Genomic DNA, 18,847 nt, shown 5'->3' on the forward strand with positions numbered 1-18,847 from the left:
TCACCGTGCCTGGCCTAAAAATTTTCTTTCTTTAACATGAATGTCTTTACTTTTCTAACTTCACTGCCTACACTACTTACTGCCTTTTCAACTCTGTGCAGACAGCATGTTGTCTCCCTATACAGAAGAGTGTCAGAGGAAAACGGGACCTTCTGGGAATTTTACACAGCCTATGTGGCTGGACTTAAGAGTGCAGAATGGTAGGAAATGGGCTGGAGAGAGAGAGAAGTCTAGAGGAGGGAGTGAGAAGCTAGAACTTATAGGGTTGAATATGCTAAGAATTTGAGATATTTTACTTGGAGTGTCATTGAAGAATTTTAAGCTAAGGACTGACATTATCAGAGTTGTGTTTTATAAAGACTGTTATTTAGATAAACTATTTCCTAAACACTTCTTCCTTTCAACTTTAATCAGTGGGCTAATCTTGAACAGAGCTATCAAATAGTTTCTCTGCCTGCAGTGCTTTTAAGTCAAACCTCATATTATGAAATATTATCTATACTTTATCAACTATATTGCTTTCAGAGCAGACTTCAAAGAATCAAGCACAGATGGACATCTAGTCTAACTTCCTCATTTTGTTTATAAAGTCCCACCCCACCCTCCAGACTACTCCACTGACAGATCAAAGTTTCATAGCCAGCCAAGGGGCAGAGCTGGTACTCAAGCTTTGATCATCAGATGCTAGAGACACAGAATCCCACTCAACTGTCTTAGAATGCCTCAAGGGTGATGTCAGAAAGGGAAGAAGAGCAAGGAATATATTACTTATTGTCCAGCAAGTCAACAGGTTATACCTGGTTTCTGTTTCTCATTTAACCAAAGGAATCTCAGTGATTTCACAGCTTTGGGATAAGCAGAGTCAAATAATCTATGAAGAAATTTTAAAAAATATTTCAGCCACATAGAGTCACCCTTAGCATTCTGCTTCCCATCACCCACAACATGAAGCAGCTCATGCATGTCTAGTAGGTTCCTGAGAGCTGGTATCCTAAGCCCTCAGTAATCAGTGTTTTGTCCTGACTGGGTAGGATGCTTTAAATTAGACATGTAGCTGTGGGCCTGAACTTGGCTAGAGCATAAAGATGTAAAAACAAATCATACATTCCCTGATTCCTCCTTTAAGGTTCCTTCCATTTCTGGGTCAGGGATCTAGGCTGTGGGTCCCCACAGAACTTCTGACCCTGTTTGAAGGAATACATACAGTATTGCGAGGAGTTGTCATAGTAACAGGCCGGTGGGTTCAAATATCCTTAAGCCTCAAAGTAGAAATTTTTCTAAAAGCAACAAGAAATTACTAGTGGAGTAAAAAATATGGAACTGAAAGTCCAACTGTTTGATTAAGTGTATGTTATAACTGTTGTATGGCTTTGAGTGAGTTTCTATTTTTAAGAAAGTGGTATTTGGAACCACAATTTTTTAAAAAGCATAAGTTCAATGAAAACAGATTATTATAGAATACCTTGGAAACTCCTAGAAACATCGAGGAAAAAAAATAAACAATGGAAACCTACGTGAGTACATATGTCTAATGATATTCATAATGCTCATGTTTTTTTTTAAATGTTTGTAGTTTTGTGGGTTTTTTTAATATTTCCAAAAGTAGACATGACCAGGAACATGAAAGAAAATGAAGCTTAGAGATATTTTTTTAAATTAATGATGATGTGTGTTTTCTTTAAGATACAAGATATGAGTGGCTGGTATCTGACTGACCTTTCTGGCCGCATTCGAGTGGCTCCCCAGCAGGACGACTCGGACTCACCTCAGCAGATCAGCATCAGTAACGCGGAGGCCCGGCAAGCCCTGCCGCACAGCTACTACTGGAGCGCACCAGCTCCCTATCTGGGAAACAAAGTAAGTCCACGCTTGATTCCCGCTATTCTGCTTTAACTGACTGATCGTGAGAATGGGTTTTAGTTGGTAATTCTTTTAGAGAAAGACAAAATTAAATACACACTGAATTGGATTGCCAGAACCAGCTAAATCACATTGAGTTGGGCGTTTCTTCCATATTGCACAAGATCTTAACGAGCCACGGCATCCCTAATATGCAACTTTGTATAGTTGATGTTCTATGTAAACTTTTTGAAAGGGCAAATAAATTAATGAAGCCTCTAGGGTATTTTGTAAAGCAAATTATAGTTATTGGAAGAAATTGTGTTGTGCTTATGTGAAAAGAACTGTTTTCTGGAGTTGTTTATGGTGGGATACTTACTGAAGGTTTTCTCATCTGTTTCTATTCCATTACAAAACTGATACTCAAGAGATTTACTTTTCCTTCTACCTGATATGAATGTTAATTGGAAAAGAAATGTATTACATAACTAATTAAATGCTTGCCATGAGGCTTATGTAAACAACATATTTCCTGGAGCTCAGACAGAAACTACCCTAAAAGTGCCAGATTGGAAGCACATGTTTGTTTTAAAGCCCACACATATGTAAAAACATACACAGATAAACAAATGTAGCAGCCTCAGACATACAGGCTTATTTTTTTCTGTTGTGGATTACGTCTATCTAGATAGATATCCTGCAGTTTAGAATTTTAATTTATCTTGCCTAATACTTCGTTGGAAACAAAATTTGGTGACTTCTTTATAAACATGAATACTTGCTTGTTGTGTGAAAGTTAATAGCTTCTCAGCTGATAGTTAAAATACCTGATCACACCAGAAGCTGTGATGGGAAAATCCCTTCGTGAATTGATGCTGTTTAAGCCTAGTTTACACCTAACAAAATATAGCATTATTTATGAAGAAATCATCATTGATTAAGCAAATAAAAGTATGTTTATAGTCAGTGGTTTTCTTGCATGGCACATGAGTATTGAAATAGAAAAACTTGTATCTCATATGCTACTCAGTGAATGGGAACTTGTGGTGTTGGCTGGTTGAAACATTTTAACTCATGGCCGGTTTCTTATTTTAATAGACCTCTAAATGCTATTACAAAAGTATGTACATGTCTAAAACACATTTTCAATGAGCATGTATTCTAAGAGACAGCGTATGCTGCATAAAATTCAATAGCTGTAATAAAAATCAAATTAAACTTCTATTTGCAAGGCCCTTTACAGCAAGAAGTCATTTTATCCTATTCTATTTAGGAAACTCTGGTATTCCCAAAAAGAACAAAATAGCACATAAGACTTGAATTTCTACTGCTTAAAATTGCCAAAAAAATATAAAAATGTACTGTCAATATAAAAAAAAAACAAAACAAAACTACTCTGAGGAGTTGCAAGAAGAGCCTTAGGTCAAAACTGGATGAATTTCAGAGGTCTTATTTCTTATATGATGGCAACACTTATTTAAAGTAGCTTATAATAGAAATATTCTTTACCAGATTTTCCATCCTTTCTTCTTTGGTCATATGCATTTTTTTTCTGTTGGCTGACAATCAAACTGACAGAAGGAAAGCAAGCAAATGGAATATTCGACGGAATCAGAACAAAGAATTTGGACATCCCATTAGTAGTTGTTGGTTCCTGAAGATAACTTCCCTTATCCTGGTTGAAATGTTTCTTTCTTATAACCCACAATGAAGCCCTTCATATTCCCCTACCGATCATTTTCACATCAAAACGCTGTTCTTGCCTGTGCTGCAGTTTCCGTTCGGTGAACAAAATAACAGTAACAGGGTGTGCAAATTGTTTGAATACGGAGGACATTTTTAATGTAACGTGAAGCCCTTGGTGGTTTACTGTCAGGCATCTCAGTATGAATGAAACAATTTGCCTTAATAACTGAACCATATAAATTTTTGATACTACAATAATACTGCAAGCTCTCAGAAATTACCACAGTACATCTTAACTGTCATGTCACATCACGTAAATTATAGTCATGATGACATGCTTAGCTTGGTTGATTTAATATCTTGCTAAGGAAATGGAAAATTGTAGGGCTTTGTCGGTAAATTCAATAAAGCCACTTTTCTAAATAGCTGAAGCTAAATTTTTTTTTTTTTTTTTTTTTTCCCCAAACGGAGTCTCGCTCTGTCGCTTAGGCTGGAGTGCAGTGGCACGATCTCGGTTCCCTGCAAGCTCCGCCTCCCGGGTTCACACCATTCTCCTGTCTCAGCCTCCCTAGTAGCTGGGACTACAGGTGCCCGCCACCACACCCGGCTAATTTTTTTTGTATTTTTAGTAGAGATGGGGTTTCACCATGTTAGCCAGGATGGTCTCGATCTCCTGACCTCGTGACCCACCTGCCTCGGCTTCCCAAAGTGCTGGAATTACAGGTATGAGCCACTGCACCCAGCTGAGGCTGAATTCTTTACCAGTAATTGCTGTTCGAATCAGAACCATTGCCAGAATCTGACAGAAATAGCATATCAAGATACAAATGCATCTGCTTAAATGTTGAATTTTATTTACATCCATGACCAGGAGGCTATGGTACATAATCCTTCCTCTGCTTTTTTAGTGTTATTTCCTAATCGGAAAAAAATTATGAGATGCTATTAGCTTTTCCTAAATATTTATATACAGACTTTCAAACATTTTCCAAGTTGCTTGGTTATAAGCCTTCTTCTAACAGAAGGGAGATATGGTTTGCACGTTCCCTTATAATGGAGATGCCACATGCCGTTATTCTTTTTTTTAGGAGCCTAATCCCAAATAATAAAAGTGTGCTGACATGGGACACACTTTTGCTAACATGGGTGTCTGCCTGGTTGTAATAAAATTCAAGAATACTAGCCAATTTAGCAAAGGAGTACTTTGTATCCTGTGAAACATTTTCACATTTTACTCTTTTGGAATAACGAAGTATAAGTAAGTGATTATAAGTGCATGTGTGGATAATGGATGAGGCCTAGGAAAACTTAGCACGTTTTTATACTTTCTATTTTTGAAATTCCCACAATCTCAGCTAGGAATTATTCCTCAATTTTTTCCCCTATGTACCAGTGAAGATTTGGCACAACTGACAGAATAAAGTGTTAATTTTTCCCCGCCTCGTTCTCGATAGTCAAAGAGAATTAAAATAGGCACCCACAGGGCTATCCAAGGTGCATTTCATTTTCAAAATGCGTGGCAAATGTTAATGCTTGGTTTTAGGGCATTTGTTTAAGCAACCAGGCAGCAGTGGAAAGAGCTAGAGGACAAAGAATACTGCTGGCTTGCTGCAGGCTACAGCTATTCAGAAACAGTTTGGGAATTTCAGAGTTGGGTTAATTTACTGCCTTAGTAAACTAAGTGCTACTGGAACATTGCGGCAGTCATTTACTTAAGGTTACCCTAGTGGTCTGAAATAGTTAATGCAGCTTCCAAAAGCAATTCTCTTTGCATCTGTAAAGTTCTGAGAGAAGCTAGCTTGGCTTGTCTACTGTTCCTGTATTACCATTAAGGTTTGAAATTCTGTCTCTGAACATTATTAAATTAATCTTATATGATTTGTTCTTCACCAAAACATGTTTATTTTCTACAGCATTATGCTGTCTTTCTGTTTCTAGCTTAGAGAAGCCTTTAAATTTTTTCATGTAGTTGCCAAGAATACCTACAGCCTAGTTTAAGATGCACATTAGGAGAGTCTGCTGACATAGTAGCACCTGGCTTCTAAAAGTAATCTCTGGTAAATTCTTTTGTTGTTCTTGCTTGACTTTCAGTTCTTCACAGATCTCAAACTAAAGCTGTAGATTTGAAGAAGGAAACTGATATTTGAGATTTATAGGACAGGGTAGATCTTATCACATAAAAGAAGCTCAACAAGTACTTTGTAATTGATGCTACCTGCTTAACACAAACAAAATTCTAAGAAATTGTCTTTTTTGGGGGGTTGCTCAGAAATGTCCATTGAGTTAGATTTGTGTGAGTTGAAAGATGAATTCTGTCTTGCTTTACAAAATAATTAAAAACTCACTAACAAATATGTTCCACTCTCCTTTTGTATTTGTGACGTCTTTCTCCATAGTCCTCAAAATTATTCAACAGTGGAGATCAAACCCCTCCTCCCCATCCATAATTTCCTCCTATTTGAATCTTGGATTAAGTGTGTTAGTTAAGAAGACCATTATGCAAGTGAAGAATGGCATGACTATAAAAGTAAATAGGATAAATCAACTGTGGTTGATTTTTTATTCCATAAATCAGATTCCATCAAGACTGACTTGGCAATGGAGTAGAACCAGGAAGAAGGTTTGCTGCCTAAAATAAACTGAATGAATTTGTAAACCAAAATAAAATTCTAAGCCCCCTGACCGAATGAACCCCCATCTTGGCCAAGGGAATCCCAAAGAAACCTGAAAATCCCAAAGAAACCTGAACATCATGGGAAGGAACGATTACACATTCCTCATTATACAATGTTCCCTTTGGAGTTTAGACACAACAGACCAACAGTAACATTAAAACAGATTTTAAAACTGACTAGACAGATGCTTTACAGCAGCAAGGTACCAAATTCCAGCCTCACTCTGGTATAGCATAACACAACAGATAGCAGACCCTAAAATAAATCAAAGTATTTTGTACCAAAATATATTTCTTTGACATATTCTGAAATGGCCTTGCAAAGCTGTCTCTTGGGGAAATTTGCATTCTATAGAGAATCTCCTTCCCTTACTAAGTCTTTTCTGGAGAGTCGGAAACCTTTTAAGGTCTGGTGAGAGACAGTCACCATCAGCCTGCTACTTTAGCCTACTACCCGGAGGCTTCATCTGCATGACAAGGACCATGGCTTCCACAACCGAACCTCTTAACTCAAGCTGACTTCCACTCTTCCTGCATAATTTTACTTTTTTGACCAATTGCCAGTCAGAAAATTTTTGAATCCATCAATGACTTGAAAGCCCCCACCTCGCTTCGAGATGTCCTACCTTTCTGGGCCGAACCAATGTATAACTTACATGTATTGGTGTATGTCTTTGCCTGCAACTTTTGTCTCCCTAAAATATATAAAGCCAAGCTGTAACCCAGTCATCTTGGGCGCATGTTCTCAGGACCTCCTGAGGCTGTGTCACAGGCCATGGTCCTTAAACTTGCCAAATAAACCTCTAAACTGAGACCTGTCTCTGATGCTTTTTGGTTTATAAATTGTTAAGGATAAATGAGAAAATAAGTATTAAAAAACAAAAAAATCAAGGACTGATTTATTTCCCATAGCTATGATAGAATCTGCTATGTAAAACTAGCACAAACGCAAGAGCTCAAGGTCAAACATAGAAATCTCTGTCTTACATACCCTGGTCATAATATTCTCTTGACATTTTTCCTAATTAAATTTATAAAGCACTAGTTCTCACACTACAAATTTTATATAAAAGCATTTTAATATTCACATGCATTCTGTTTACAGTGTTTTCCATTTTGTTTACAATTCATCAACTGAATGAATACTAGATAGGAGAATGTTCCATTTGATAAAAACTCATGAGAAAAATAAAATAGCTTACTTAACAGTAATTTCAGTAAGAGTTGATGTGTGATGTGGTTGGCAACAAAACTTACATAATCTAGGGCTACATTGGCAGGAATTTACTGCTCAGGACAGAGGAGGTAGTGTTTGTACAGATTCTGCGCAAAACACATGTCACCCAAAATATTTACCTTACTTGTGAATTTCTCTTTTTATCTTTGTTAATATACATGACCCAAGTCATCAGCTAATAAACCCAGAAATCCAAATTAAGAAGAAATAGAGCCAGGATGACTGTCCAGATATGTCTATAGCCTCTTCCAATTAAGCATTTTTTTCAATCAGTTAAGTTTATGAGTTCTTGCAGGGCATCGATCTTTGGAATAGAGATACTGAAGCAGCTTATACAAAAGAAAGCATAAGAAAGGAAACAACAAAGATATGAATTTGTATAAATACAAATGAATGAGATGAATAACAAATGTCAATAGAAAGGACACAAATCCACCAACTTTTTAAAATGGTTTCAAAGCTCTGGCAAGATTAAGCAAAAAGTGGGTAAAGCACACAAAACAATTTTAGAAATGTAAAATGGACATAACTGCAATTACTTCAAAAATAAATAAGGAAGTATCAGAAAATAAATTAAGAGTGTTATGAAAATTTACACACAATAAATTAGAATACAATTTAGAAAAAGGAATATCTTTCTAGGAAAATGCAACTTAATAAAACTGACTCAAAGGAAAAAAATCTATAATGTCAGATAAACATTAAAGTAATTGAATCAGCAGTGCAATAAACCGTCCAGTGAAGTTAACTCCAAGCCTATTTGTTTGCAAGTAAGTTCAATCAAAACTTAAAATTTATTTTAAATGCAAAATTATACAAACTTTCCAGAGAATGGAACAATTGGGACCTGCTCCTCAAGTAATTTCATGTGACTTGATATAAAATCTTGACAAGAGGACTATGAAAAAGAAAACCCCTACCCAAAGTCATTCATGAATATGGATGAAAATATCCTAAATAAAACATTAACAACCCAAATCCATCAGTTTATAAAAATAGTCAGGCTAAATTGGCTAAGTGGATTTCATCATCAGTGTTTAAGGTCACTTTCAAATTGGAAAACCGGTTTAAGTGGTTGACCATATTGACTGATTAAAAGAGAAAAAAATCAATTATCTCAATAGATGCAGAAAAAGAAAAATTGGTAAAATTAATTAAACATTCTTCATGTCTGAAAAATTTTGAAAACTAGAGTTGGAAAAGCACTTTAACTGACGAAGGCGACCTACATAAAAATCAATAGCAAATATCTTATTTAATATAAAATCTTTAAAGTATTGTTTAAGATCAGAAACATGAAACAGTTATCACTATCACGACTTGCATTTAACGTTGTGCTAGAAGATCTGGACAGTGCAATAGATAGGAAATAAAATATATAGGAATCAGAAAGGAAGAAATAAAACTCACTTGTAGATGATATAATTAACTGCTTTGTAAAATCAAAAGAATCTACAGACAATTCTTAATCAGTGAGTCAATAAGGGGACTATATGCAAAAGTAATATACAAAAGTCAATCATTTTTTTTATATCAACACTTTTCAAAAAAAATTTTAAAGAAGCCATGTATAATAGCAATAAATATGAATAGTACCAAGGATTAAATTTGTAGGGAAAAGCCAATCGCCAAGAATAATCAAAAGAAATTCTAAGCAGGGCACGATGGCTCTCATCTGTAATCCCAGCACTTTGGGACGCCAAGGCGGGTGGATCACCAGAGGTCGGAAGTTCAAGGCCACCCGGGTCAACATGGCAAAACCCTGTCTCTACTAAAAATACAAAAATTAGCCGGGTATGGTGACAGGTGCCTGTAATCCCAGCTACTCAGGAGGCTGAGGCAAGATAATTGCTTGAACCCAGGAAGCAGAGGCTTCAGTGAGCCAAGATCGGGCCAGTGCACTCCAGCCTGGGGCATCAAGAGAGACTCTCCAAAAAAAAAAAAGTACATGTATATATACATATATATAGAAATTCTAAAGGAAAGAGGTGAGTCTTTTTGGAAAGTGATTGTCATGAGGGTTCTAATCTCCATGAATGGAGTTAATACCCTTATAAAAATCTTATCTGATATAAAGAGTTAAGACTTACTTTAAAAGATATAATGTTTAAGGCAAAATGTTATTAGTGTGAAAATAAACCAATGGAACTGAAAAAAATAGCCCATAGACATCGCATACATATATGAATACTTAATTTTTAATGAAATAGGCATTGCAGATCAATGACAATAGCATACACCCTATACAGTAAATGGTCTGGTACCACTGATTATCTAGAGAAAAAATTAAAATTTCTGCATCCTTACTCCACATTATACATAAAAATAAACTCCCCTTGAAACAAATCATAAATGTTCAAAAATTATGCTAAAAACAAGCCTTTATAAAGACAACACATTGGGATTTCTGCTCCTGACCATAACTGAATAATAGTGTTTAGATTTCCTTATCTGCCTTAAACAACAAGAAAGCCTGAGGGGGAAATAATGTGGAACAATAGTTTTTAGACACGTTTCCACAGATAGCATAAAACTGTGATCTCTGAAAAAGAGAAACAAATGAGGTGAGGTTTATAGTTGCCCCAAGATTATTGCCTGGGGACTGTCTCCAGGGTGAAGTGCATTGGTGTATTGAGAAAAAAGCCAAACATAGCATGCCCTTGCAAAATGGAAGGACAGAGGTTAGGTTTCATGGAGGCCCAGGCAGCTAGCATTTGTGAGGCAGCATACAAGGGAAGAGGCACCTGACCTACACAGAGAGAGAGAGGAGGAGAGAGCTGCAGATACCTGTAAAGAGAATCTAGAGTACTGAGTTGTAAATATGTGAGAGAAAACTACCTAAGGGTAATGGAAGAATCACTAAAAAGTAGTAAGAGAAACAATTCTGAGCTGATACAGGGCTGGTAATAGTTTACTTTCCTACCACCCAACGTGGAATGCCTTCATAACAGGGACTAAATTAGCTCCAAACTGTAAGCTACTCTAGGTTCACCCCAACAAATCTTAAAAACAAGCCTTAAAAGAAGTCGACTTATTTCAAATAAATTAACTACATGCCAGAACAAAGTCCAATAGTATTTAATTACAAGAAAATCCAGCACTCAACAATGCAAAATTCATGATGTCTGGCATCAAATCAAAAATTACCAGGTACATGAACAAGCAGAGCATATAAACCACAACCAGGAGGAAAATCAATCAATGGAAACAGAATCCCAAATGGCAAGAAAATCATGTCAAGATATATCGGAATCGAATTATTAAAAAGGCAGATAACTGGAAAATTTGTAAAAGCAACCAGTGAAAAAAATAACATTGCCAGACATGGTGGCTCATGCCTGTAATCCCACCACTTTGGGAGGCCACAGCGGGTGAATCATGAGGTCAGGAGTTCAAGACCAGCCTGGCCAATATGGTGAAACCCCATCTCTACCAAAAATACAAAAATTAGCTGGGCGTGGTGTGCACACCTGTAGTCCCAGCTGCTCGGGAGGCTGAGGCAGGAGAATCGCTTGAACCTGGGAGGTGGTGGTTGCAGTAAGCCAAGATCACGCCACTATGCTCCAGCCTAGGCAAAAAAGCGAGACTCCATCAAATAAAAAAAAAAAGAACAAAAAGAAAAAAAATAAATAACAGGTACAGAGGAACAAAGATAAGGAAGAACAGTCTCTTGTGAGGCATGATATGCTGTGGTCTGAATGTTGGTGTCCTCCTAAAACTTATATGCTGGAACCTAATGCCTCATGTGATAGTATTAAGAGGTGGGGCTTTGGGGAAGTGATTAAGTCATGAGGGCTCTAATCTCCATGAATGGGATTAATGCCCTTATAAAAGAGGTTGAGGATGCTGCCTTGCCCTTTCCTTTATGTGAAGGAGCAGCAAGGAGGTACCACCTTGGAAACAGAGAGCAAGCCCTCACCAGATATCAAATCTGCAGATGCGTGGATCTTGGACTTCTCAGTCTCTAGCACTGTGAGCAATATATTTTTAATACTTAAAACTTACCTAGTCTGTGTTATTTTGTTGTAGCAGCCTGAATGGACCAGGACACTTTGCAAGCCAGAATGCAATACAGAGATATGTTAAAGTATTAGGAAAAAACAACGCAAGCAATCAAACAAACAAAACAAATACTATCAGTTTATAATTCTTTACCAGGCAAAAATATCTTCCAAAAATGAAGAAAAAACAAAGATTGTTTCAGAGAAACAGAAGTTGAAAGAATATATCACAGACTGATGTACACTAGAATAAATGTAGAAAGTTCTTCAGTCAAAAGAAAAATGATACCAGATGGAAATTTGCTCCTACAAATAGAAATAAAGTGTATCAAAAAGGTGAATAGCAACGTTTTGTCACCAGTGCTAGCTATCACAAGACCTGTAGCCAGTCATGTTTTTAGCTGTAGGGGCTAACACCATGGTTAAGGAATGAATACCTAAATACACAAACTTAAAGTAGAACTTCAAATACTCCCTGCATAAAATTTTCTCTCTGAAGTTTTAAAAGGAAAGACTGGGTTGTCAAATAAGTATAAAAAAGTCTTGCTTCTCCAGCTCTCATTTCTCATTTCAAACCTAAAGAAAGAAAACCAGCACCAATTGTAAAGTGTTTCAATCAACTCTCAATGTAAAACTTCATGTCGTTTTCTGTAGCTTTTCAGTAACTTCTCACACTCACGTTCTGTGTGCAGCTCAGTGGAGAACTATTTGGTATTTGGATCCAGGTGATTGTCCCACACTAGCCTACGTGCATGTGGGGCAACCCCCAACATAATGGCCCCTGCCACTTGCAATAGATCAGACCCACCCATTGTGGTTGAGTGAGGCAGTATTATGCCAATTCTAAACCTGGCTTTCTGTTTATTGTTGTTGAGTGTTATTGGTAGTGGGAGAAGAAAATGGGTCACAGACAGTGTAAAGACAGAAGGAGATGACAGCCATCTACAAGCTAAGGAGAGAGGGCTGCAACAGCTTAATTCCTTGTAGCATTCATAAAGAACCAATCCTGCTGACAGCTTGGTCTCAGATTAACAAAATAATACATGACTTTTTTTCCTCCTTCATTTCCATGAGAATTGGGTGAAAGCTATTATTCATATAAGCAGATGATCTGATTCTCTTATTGTGGTTACCTTTGATTAGTGTTTTGGTCTTTATGCGTTTCACAGACCTGATTCAAATGCTGGATCTCTGCTTTATTAGCTTTGTGATTTCGGACATATCCCTTAATCTAGTTGAGCCAGACTCTCATTGTCTGCAAAATGAGGGTTCTAGCACCCCTCAGAATTGTACAAAGCTCTCAAAAATATCCTTAGCACACCGAAGCTCTCCAATAAATGCCAATTGCTTTATGCATTTCTGTAGTTGTATGCTGCAGTAATTTATTTTGGGGATCATCCTTGTATCAGTAAAAGACATTTGTTAAAAAACACTTTGTCACCTGTCTGACACAGTATCTGGTGGTAGTAAGGATAAGACATCATTAAAAATAAAAACGGACAATCAGAGAGAGTTAATTTTAGCAAGTAAGTAGATTATGTGCCTTAAATAGCAGCTTTGTAGCAAAGTGCAAAACATAAATAAATCAGTTAGCCAGCTTTGTGAAATACCCACAGAGTGTTTTAGACTTTATTTTAAAGGTGCCAAATTAGAGCTAACATGCATCGCTTCATGTCTTCCCAAGAAAATTACATGGTAAATATCTAACTATCTCTGCTTCACTGACAACCTAGCAGTGAAAGGGATCTGAGGTTTGTGCCCATCAATAACTAATTAGAGAAGCAAATTTTATAACTAGTCAGTATTCTGTGGCTACAATGTGACAAGTTAAAATAAGATCCTTAAGGTGGGCACTAACCCAATATGACTTGTATCCTTATGACAAAAAAGGACAATTTGGAGATAAACACACAGACAGGGTGAACATCATGTGAGTATCATAATGGCCATTCACAAGCCACGGAGAGAGGCCTGGAACAGATTTCTCTTAGCCCTCAGAGGGAACGAACCCCGCCAATACCTTGATTTCAAACTAAAAGCCTCTAGAACTGTGAAACAATACATTCTTATTGTATAAGCCACCTAGTCTGTGGTATTTTATTATGGCAGCCCTAGCGAACCAATACAAATCATAAAACATCAATTATTTGTAAAATCTCACAATTTTCATTCTTGTTATATAAACAAAAAGTGAATCTCATGTATAAAGAAGTTAAAGAAATTGATAACAGTAAGGCCAACAGTCCAACAGAAATGAATGAGCAGTTTATAGAGAAGGAAATTTAAATGGCTCTTAAATATATGAAACAGTTCTCAACCTCACTCATAATATGCGAACAACACTGAGAAATCATTGTCTTCTCACCTACAGGAAAGTCAGCCAAATGAATAACACATGCTATTACTGTGGTTTCTTCAGGAACAAAGGTCCTCATAAATTGGTACTGGGAACATACATGGATGCAATCCAAAAAAAAAAAAAAAAAAAAATCCAAAGTTATAGCCGGGCAGGGTGGCTCATGCCTGTAATCCCAGCACTTTGGGAGGCTGAGGTGGATGAATCATGAGGTCAGGAGATGGACACCATCTTGGCTAACACGGTGAAACCCCGTCTCTACTGAAAAAAATACAAAAAGTTAGCTGGGCCTGGTGGCAGGCACCTGTAGTCCCAGCTACTCGAGAGGCTGAGGCAGGAGTATCGCTTTAATCCAGGAGGCAGAGGTTGCAGTGAGCTGAGATCATGCTACTGCACTCCAGCCTGGGTGACAGAGCAAGAAAGTCTGTCTCAAAAAAAAAAAAAAAAAATCCAAAGTTATAAATGCATTTAGTCCTACATACTTCTCTTCTGGGAATGTATTCTGTAAGTTTGTGTGTGTGTGTGTGTATGTGTGTGTGTTTGTGTGTATATATATATATATATATATGTAAAATGACATATATGCAAAGTGATTCATTCCAGAAATGTTTGTGATAGTCACCACAAAGCTGTCAATCACTGAGAGACTGATTAAATGAGTTTCGGTACACTCGTGCAATCAAACACTGTAAAACGATAAAAAAAAAAAGGAAGGAAGATTTTGTATAATAATATGGAATGATCCAAGGTGTATTTTAAATAAATTAAACTTAGGAGGCCAGTTGCACTGGCTCATGCCTGTAATCCCAACACTTTTGGTGGTTGAGGCAGGTGGATCACTGGAGGCCAGGAGTTCAAGACCAGCCTGGCCAACATGGTGAAACCCCCTCTCTACTAAAAATACAAAAATTAGTGGGCATGGTGGCATGTACCTGTAGTCCCTGCTATCAGGGAGGCTGAGACATGAGAATCACCTGAACCCAGGAGGCGGAGATAGCCGAGATTGTGCCACTGCACTCCAGTCTGGGTGACAGAGCGAGACTCCATTTCAAAGAAAAAGAAAGGAAAAGAAAAAAAAGAAAAGAAAAGAGAAAAGGGAAGGGAAGGGAAGGAGGAAGGAAGGAAGGAAGGAAGGAAGGAAGGAAGGAAGGAAGGAAGGAAGGAAAAGAAAGAAATTAAACCTAGGAACAAAGTAGTTTACCTAATCTATATATATGACTACTATTTGTCTTTTAAAGTCAGAAACAAGTATGTCTTTGTAATTATAAGGTGACTTAGCTACTTAGAGTGACATGTAGCATTTGCATCAAGGTGACTTTGTCTCAAAAGCTCTGTTCTACTGCCCCACTCAAGAACAGGTATTGTCAAATTTGTAAAATAGATATTTTAACTAGAATAGACTTTATTTTTATTGCTGATTTAATCTATTACAAACTATTACTTTTCTATTCTAAGCTGTTATAAAAATTATTGCTTTAATATGATCACTTAATAAGTATTAAACGCCCCAATTCTATCTGCTAAAAATTGTTTGGCATGTTTAATTGATCACAAGGATTCGAATAGCACTCTTATCTTTCCAAGTATCTTCAAGAAATTCTTATTTTTAGCAGGGCGTGTTGAGGAAACATAAAGCTTACGTTTTTATTCCTGATGTCTTCTCATCACTTCCAACAGTAGCCACTGACTGAAAGCCAGTGCTCTCTTTCCTCACTTTTTCTAAAGCTCTCCCTGTCTATTAGTTACGTGTGAGATTGCAGGCAGTTAAAATCCAACATTTGGCACACTGAAAAAGGGGCTATGTGATAGGGCCCCAAACTGAAATGTGATGAATTATTAAACAGGTAGTTTGTTGGGTGATTGAAAATTACCTGCGAAAGAGTGCTTATCTCCTTGAGGCACATCGAAAGCTAACGGAATTGAGCCAATTAGACTGACTGTCTCTTCAATGAGTTGTGACCTATCATTGGTAATAGCTTATTATGATGATAAATGAACCCATCTCTCAAACTGGAGCCTGAGTACACACTTCAGCAGTTTCCTTGAATCATGAGGCCATTACCTCTCAACTTCAGATCGACAGCAGTGACAGCCACAGGAGCAGAGAGCATGCATGACTAGACACAGATGATTGTTTTACTCAGATGAATATATTTACAGCTATTTCCAAAGAAACGGGCCCTTCTTTTGCATTGTGTATTCATATCTGAAATAGTTACCATATGACGTTTCCTTCATTAGGAAGACAATCCCTCCCTGCTGTAGCATTCTGAGATAACTGGATTTTGAAGGTCTTTTCTTTTCTTCACTTTTTGTTTATTGTCTACAATGCTTTAATTTCTCATTCTTGTGAGTAATAACTCCTTGTTGAGTAAAATTTCAGAATAAAAATATTGTTTTATAGTAAAGATGCTTGTAATATCAAAACAAGTGTGCTTTTTAAAAAATTAATTTCATCCTATTACATTTCACATTTTATATTTGATGTGGGTTGGAGGAACCCCTTAGAGATTCTTTTTTCTTTGTAGAGAAGTTTTGTAGAGATCAATAGTGTAAGAATCGTACAAGTGTAAATAGTTCTGTTTCGTTTTAATTAAAAAAAAATTGAAAATTCTTTAAGTAGTTACTGAAATTTGGTAAGTTCCATGTGCTGCTATATTGATACATTTTGTTTTAGGAGAATTAGGAGCAAAAGGGTTATTTTTATAATAAAATACAATCTTCTAGGTCCTAAACAGTATTAGACACGTGTTAGCTGCCAACTTCCCAAAAATACCCCTGAGAAAAAAACCTGTTGGTCAAGAAAGTTTATGAAATTGTTACAGTAAAGAAGAACATCACCTTGATATTCTTAGCAATGCATCAGAAGGTGAGAGTCAGGGGAAGATATTTATAGGTTTTAGGGAAAAGACTGGGTGATTTCAAGGCAAATCTTGCATGAGAGGAACTGGTTGGGATTCTGCAGGGTTTATTATATAATAGTTTTGGATTTGTCACCAGAGTGAAGCAAGGGTCTTGAATCAAACATTGAAGAACATGTTATGAGTCTATAAGGAAGTTACTTTACATGGATCACAGAGCAGACAAGATTTTCTTGGAGATTGTTCACAGCATTTTTAAAATAGGGGATGGAAATTTTGCTTGCTTCCAGCATTATTTAGTACAGGAACAGGAAATTGTGTTAACGTTACAAGAGATTGTGTTTGCTTTAGTTCTTACAGACATATGTTTACTGAATCTTCTGTGCCACTGTTTCCTAATGTATAAAATGAAAATAATGTGAATACCTATTTTATAGTGTTATTTAGAGGGTTAAATGAATTAACACATATGCAGTACTCAAGATGGTGTCGGAAAATGATAAGCATTTGGTATTAGCTATTATTATTAACTCCAGCTGGGCTTAATTTGAGGTCAGGCATTATTTTGTTGAAACTTTAGAAAGACTTCCCTCACACATAAACAGACAGAAAGAGAGACAGGAAGAAAGAAGAAAAGAGAGAGAAAGAGAGAGAGATAGAGAGAGGCAGAAAGAGAGAAAAAGAAAGAGAGAAAGAAAGAAAAGGAAGGAAGGAAGGGAGGGAGGGAGGGAAGGGAAAGAAAGAAAGAGAAAGAAAAGAAGGAAGGAAAGAAGAAAAGGAGAGAGAGAAAGAAAAAGAAAGAAAGGAAAGAAAAGAAAGAAAGAAAAAGAAAGAAAGAGAGAAAGAAAGAGAAAGAAAGAAAGAAAGAAAGAAAGAAAGAAAGAAAGAAAGAAAGAAAGAAAGAGAGAAAGAAAGAAAGAAAGAAAGAAAGAGAAAAGAAGGAAGGAAAGAAAAGTGGGAGAGAGAAAGAGAAGAAGAAGACGAAGAAGAAGAAGAAGAAGCAGAAGAAGAAGAAGGAGGAGGAGGAGGAGGAGGGGGGAGGAGGAGGAGGAGAAGAGGAAGGAAGGAAGGAAGGAAGGAAAAGTGAGGGAAGGAGGGAAGGAGGGAAGAAAGAAGGAAGGAAGGAAGGGGAAGCAGGAAGGGAAAGGAAAGGAAAAAAATGGAAAGAATAAAGAAATAAATACATCAGGAAAGGAAAAATAATAGGAATTTGCTCAAATATGTTTAATTTTTAGGGTATTTTGATTTACAAAGTAACTGACTATCAAGACCTCTCTTAGAGATGATCTGTTATGACAGTAAATGACTTTTCTTTCCAGTTTTCATCTGGGGCTGGGTTTGAAGTGATCATCAGCCTCAGTGTTCTGGGAGTAAGTCATTTATAATGGAATGGAATTGGAAATAACCCACAGACAAAAAGCTTAGCAAGCCATTGAAGTTCCCCTAGGCCATTTACTGCCTTAAGCTTGTTTTTACTTGTACTGCAGGAAAAAAAGAATGAGTATGGAGGTGGTATTCTTACATCACATAATTTTAAATTAACATGTGATGGTTTTATATAAAAGTAAAAATGCTTGATTTTGCTTTTTTCTTCAAGACAAGTACAGGGATGAAATGTAAATATGTTAATATCTAATCTTAAGTCTGCTCTTGATCCGAAACTCTTTTGAAACTTAACGTAGAAAATGATAGAACAATTTAATGTGTCTCAGAATCTAGCAGAGATTTGGAGGGTGATGGATAGAATAAGGGCTTAACAGGAGAAATAATTTCACTTGTACCAAGCTCATGAGCTTTATGCATGGTGAAAGATATTTAGGCTAAAGAAAATGTTAACTATGCAGGGAATGAAACTCGTGACAGCTTGATCCCATAAGACTCAGCAAGGATGAGGTTTGACTCTGCATCCCTGACTTATATAGTACAGTCTCTTTATTTAAAGGAGATAAGCCAGGTTAAAGGATTCAGCAAAACTGTTAAATTAACTCCTTTAAAAAACTAGTTATTGCTATGAAAGTCTCTCAAGTGCGGTGCTCAGGCTTTTTGCAGCAGTCATCTGGAGTCTTTATTCAAACTGTTTATTATTAGCTGGGCGCGGTGGCTCATGCCTGTAATTCCAGCACTTTGGGAGGCCGAGGCGGGCAGATCACGAGGTCAAGAGATGGAGACCATCCTGGCTAACGCGGTGAAACT

At 36.9% G+C, this 18,847-nt stretch overlaps 1 protein-coding gene across 1 annotated transcript in view; it reads left to right on the top strand.

Moving 5' to 3' along the window:
- The window catches only part of LAMA2 (laminin subunit alpha 2), a 640,343-nt gene that overhangs the window by 309,920 nt on the left and 311,576 nt on the right, over nucleotides 1–18,847 (top strand). Inside the window, exon 12 of the mRNA XM_017879679.1 lies at nucleotides 1,684–1,857. Coding sequence (XP_017735168.1) covers nucleotides 1,684–1,857 — 174 coding nt within the window. The remainder of the gene's footprint in view (nucleotides 1–1,683; nucleotides 1,858–18,847) is intronic.

This window comes from Rhinopithecus bieti, unplaced genomic scaffold (genome assembly GCF_001698545.2).
Source record: "Rhinopithecus bieti isolate Rb0 unplaced genomic scaffold, ASM169854v2 scaffold_19, whole genome shotgun sequence".
Classification (NCBI taxonomy): domain Eukaryota; kingdom Metazoa; phylum Chordata; class Mammalia; order Primates; family Cercopithecidae; genus Rhinopithecus; species Rhinopithecus bieti.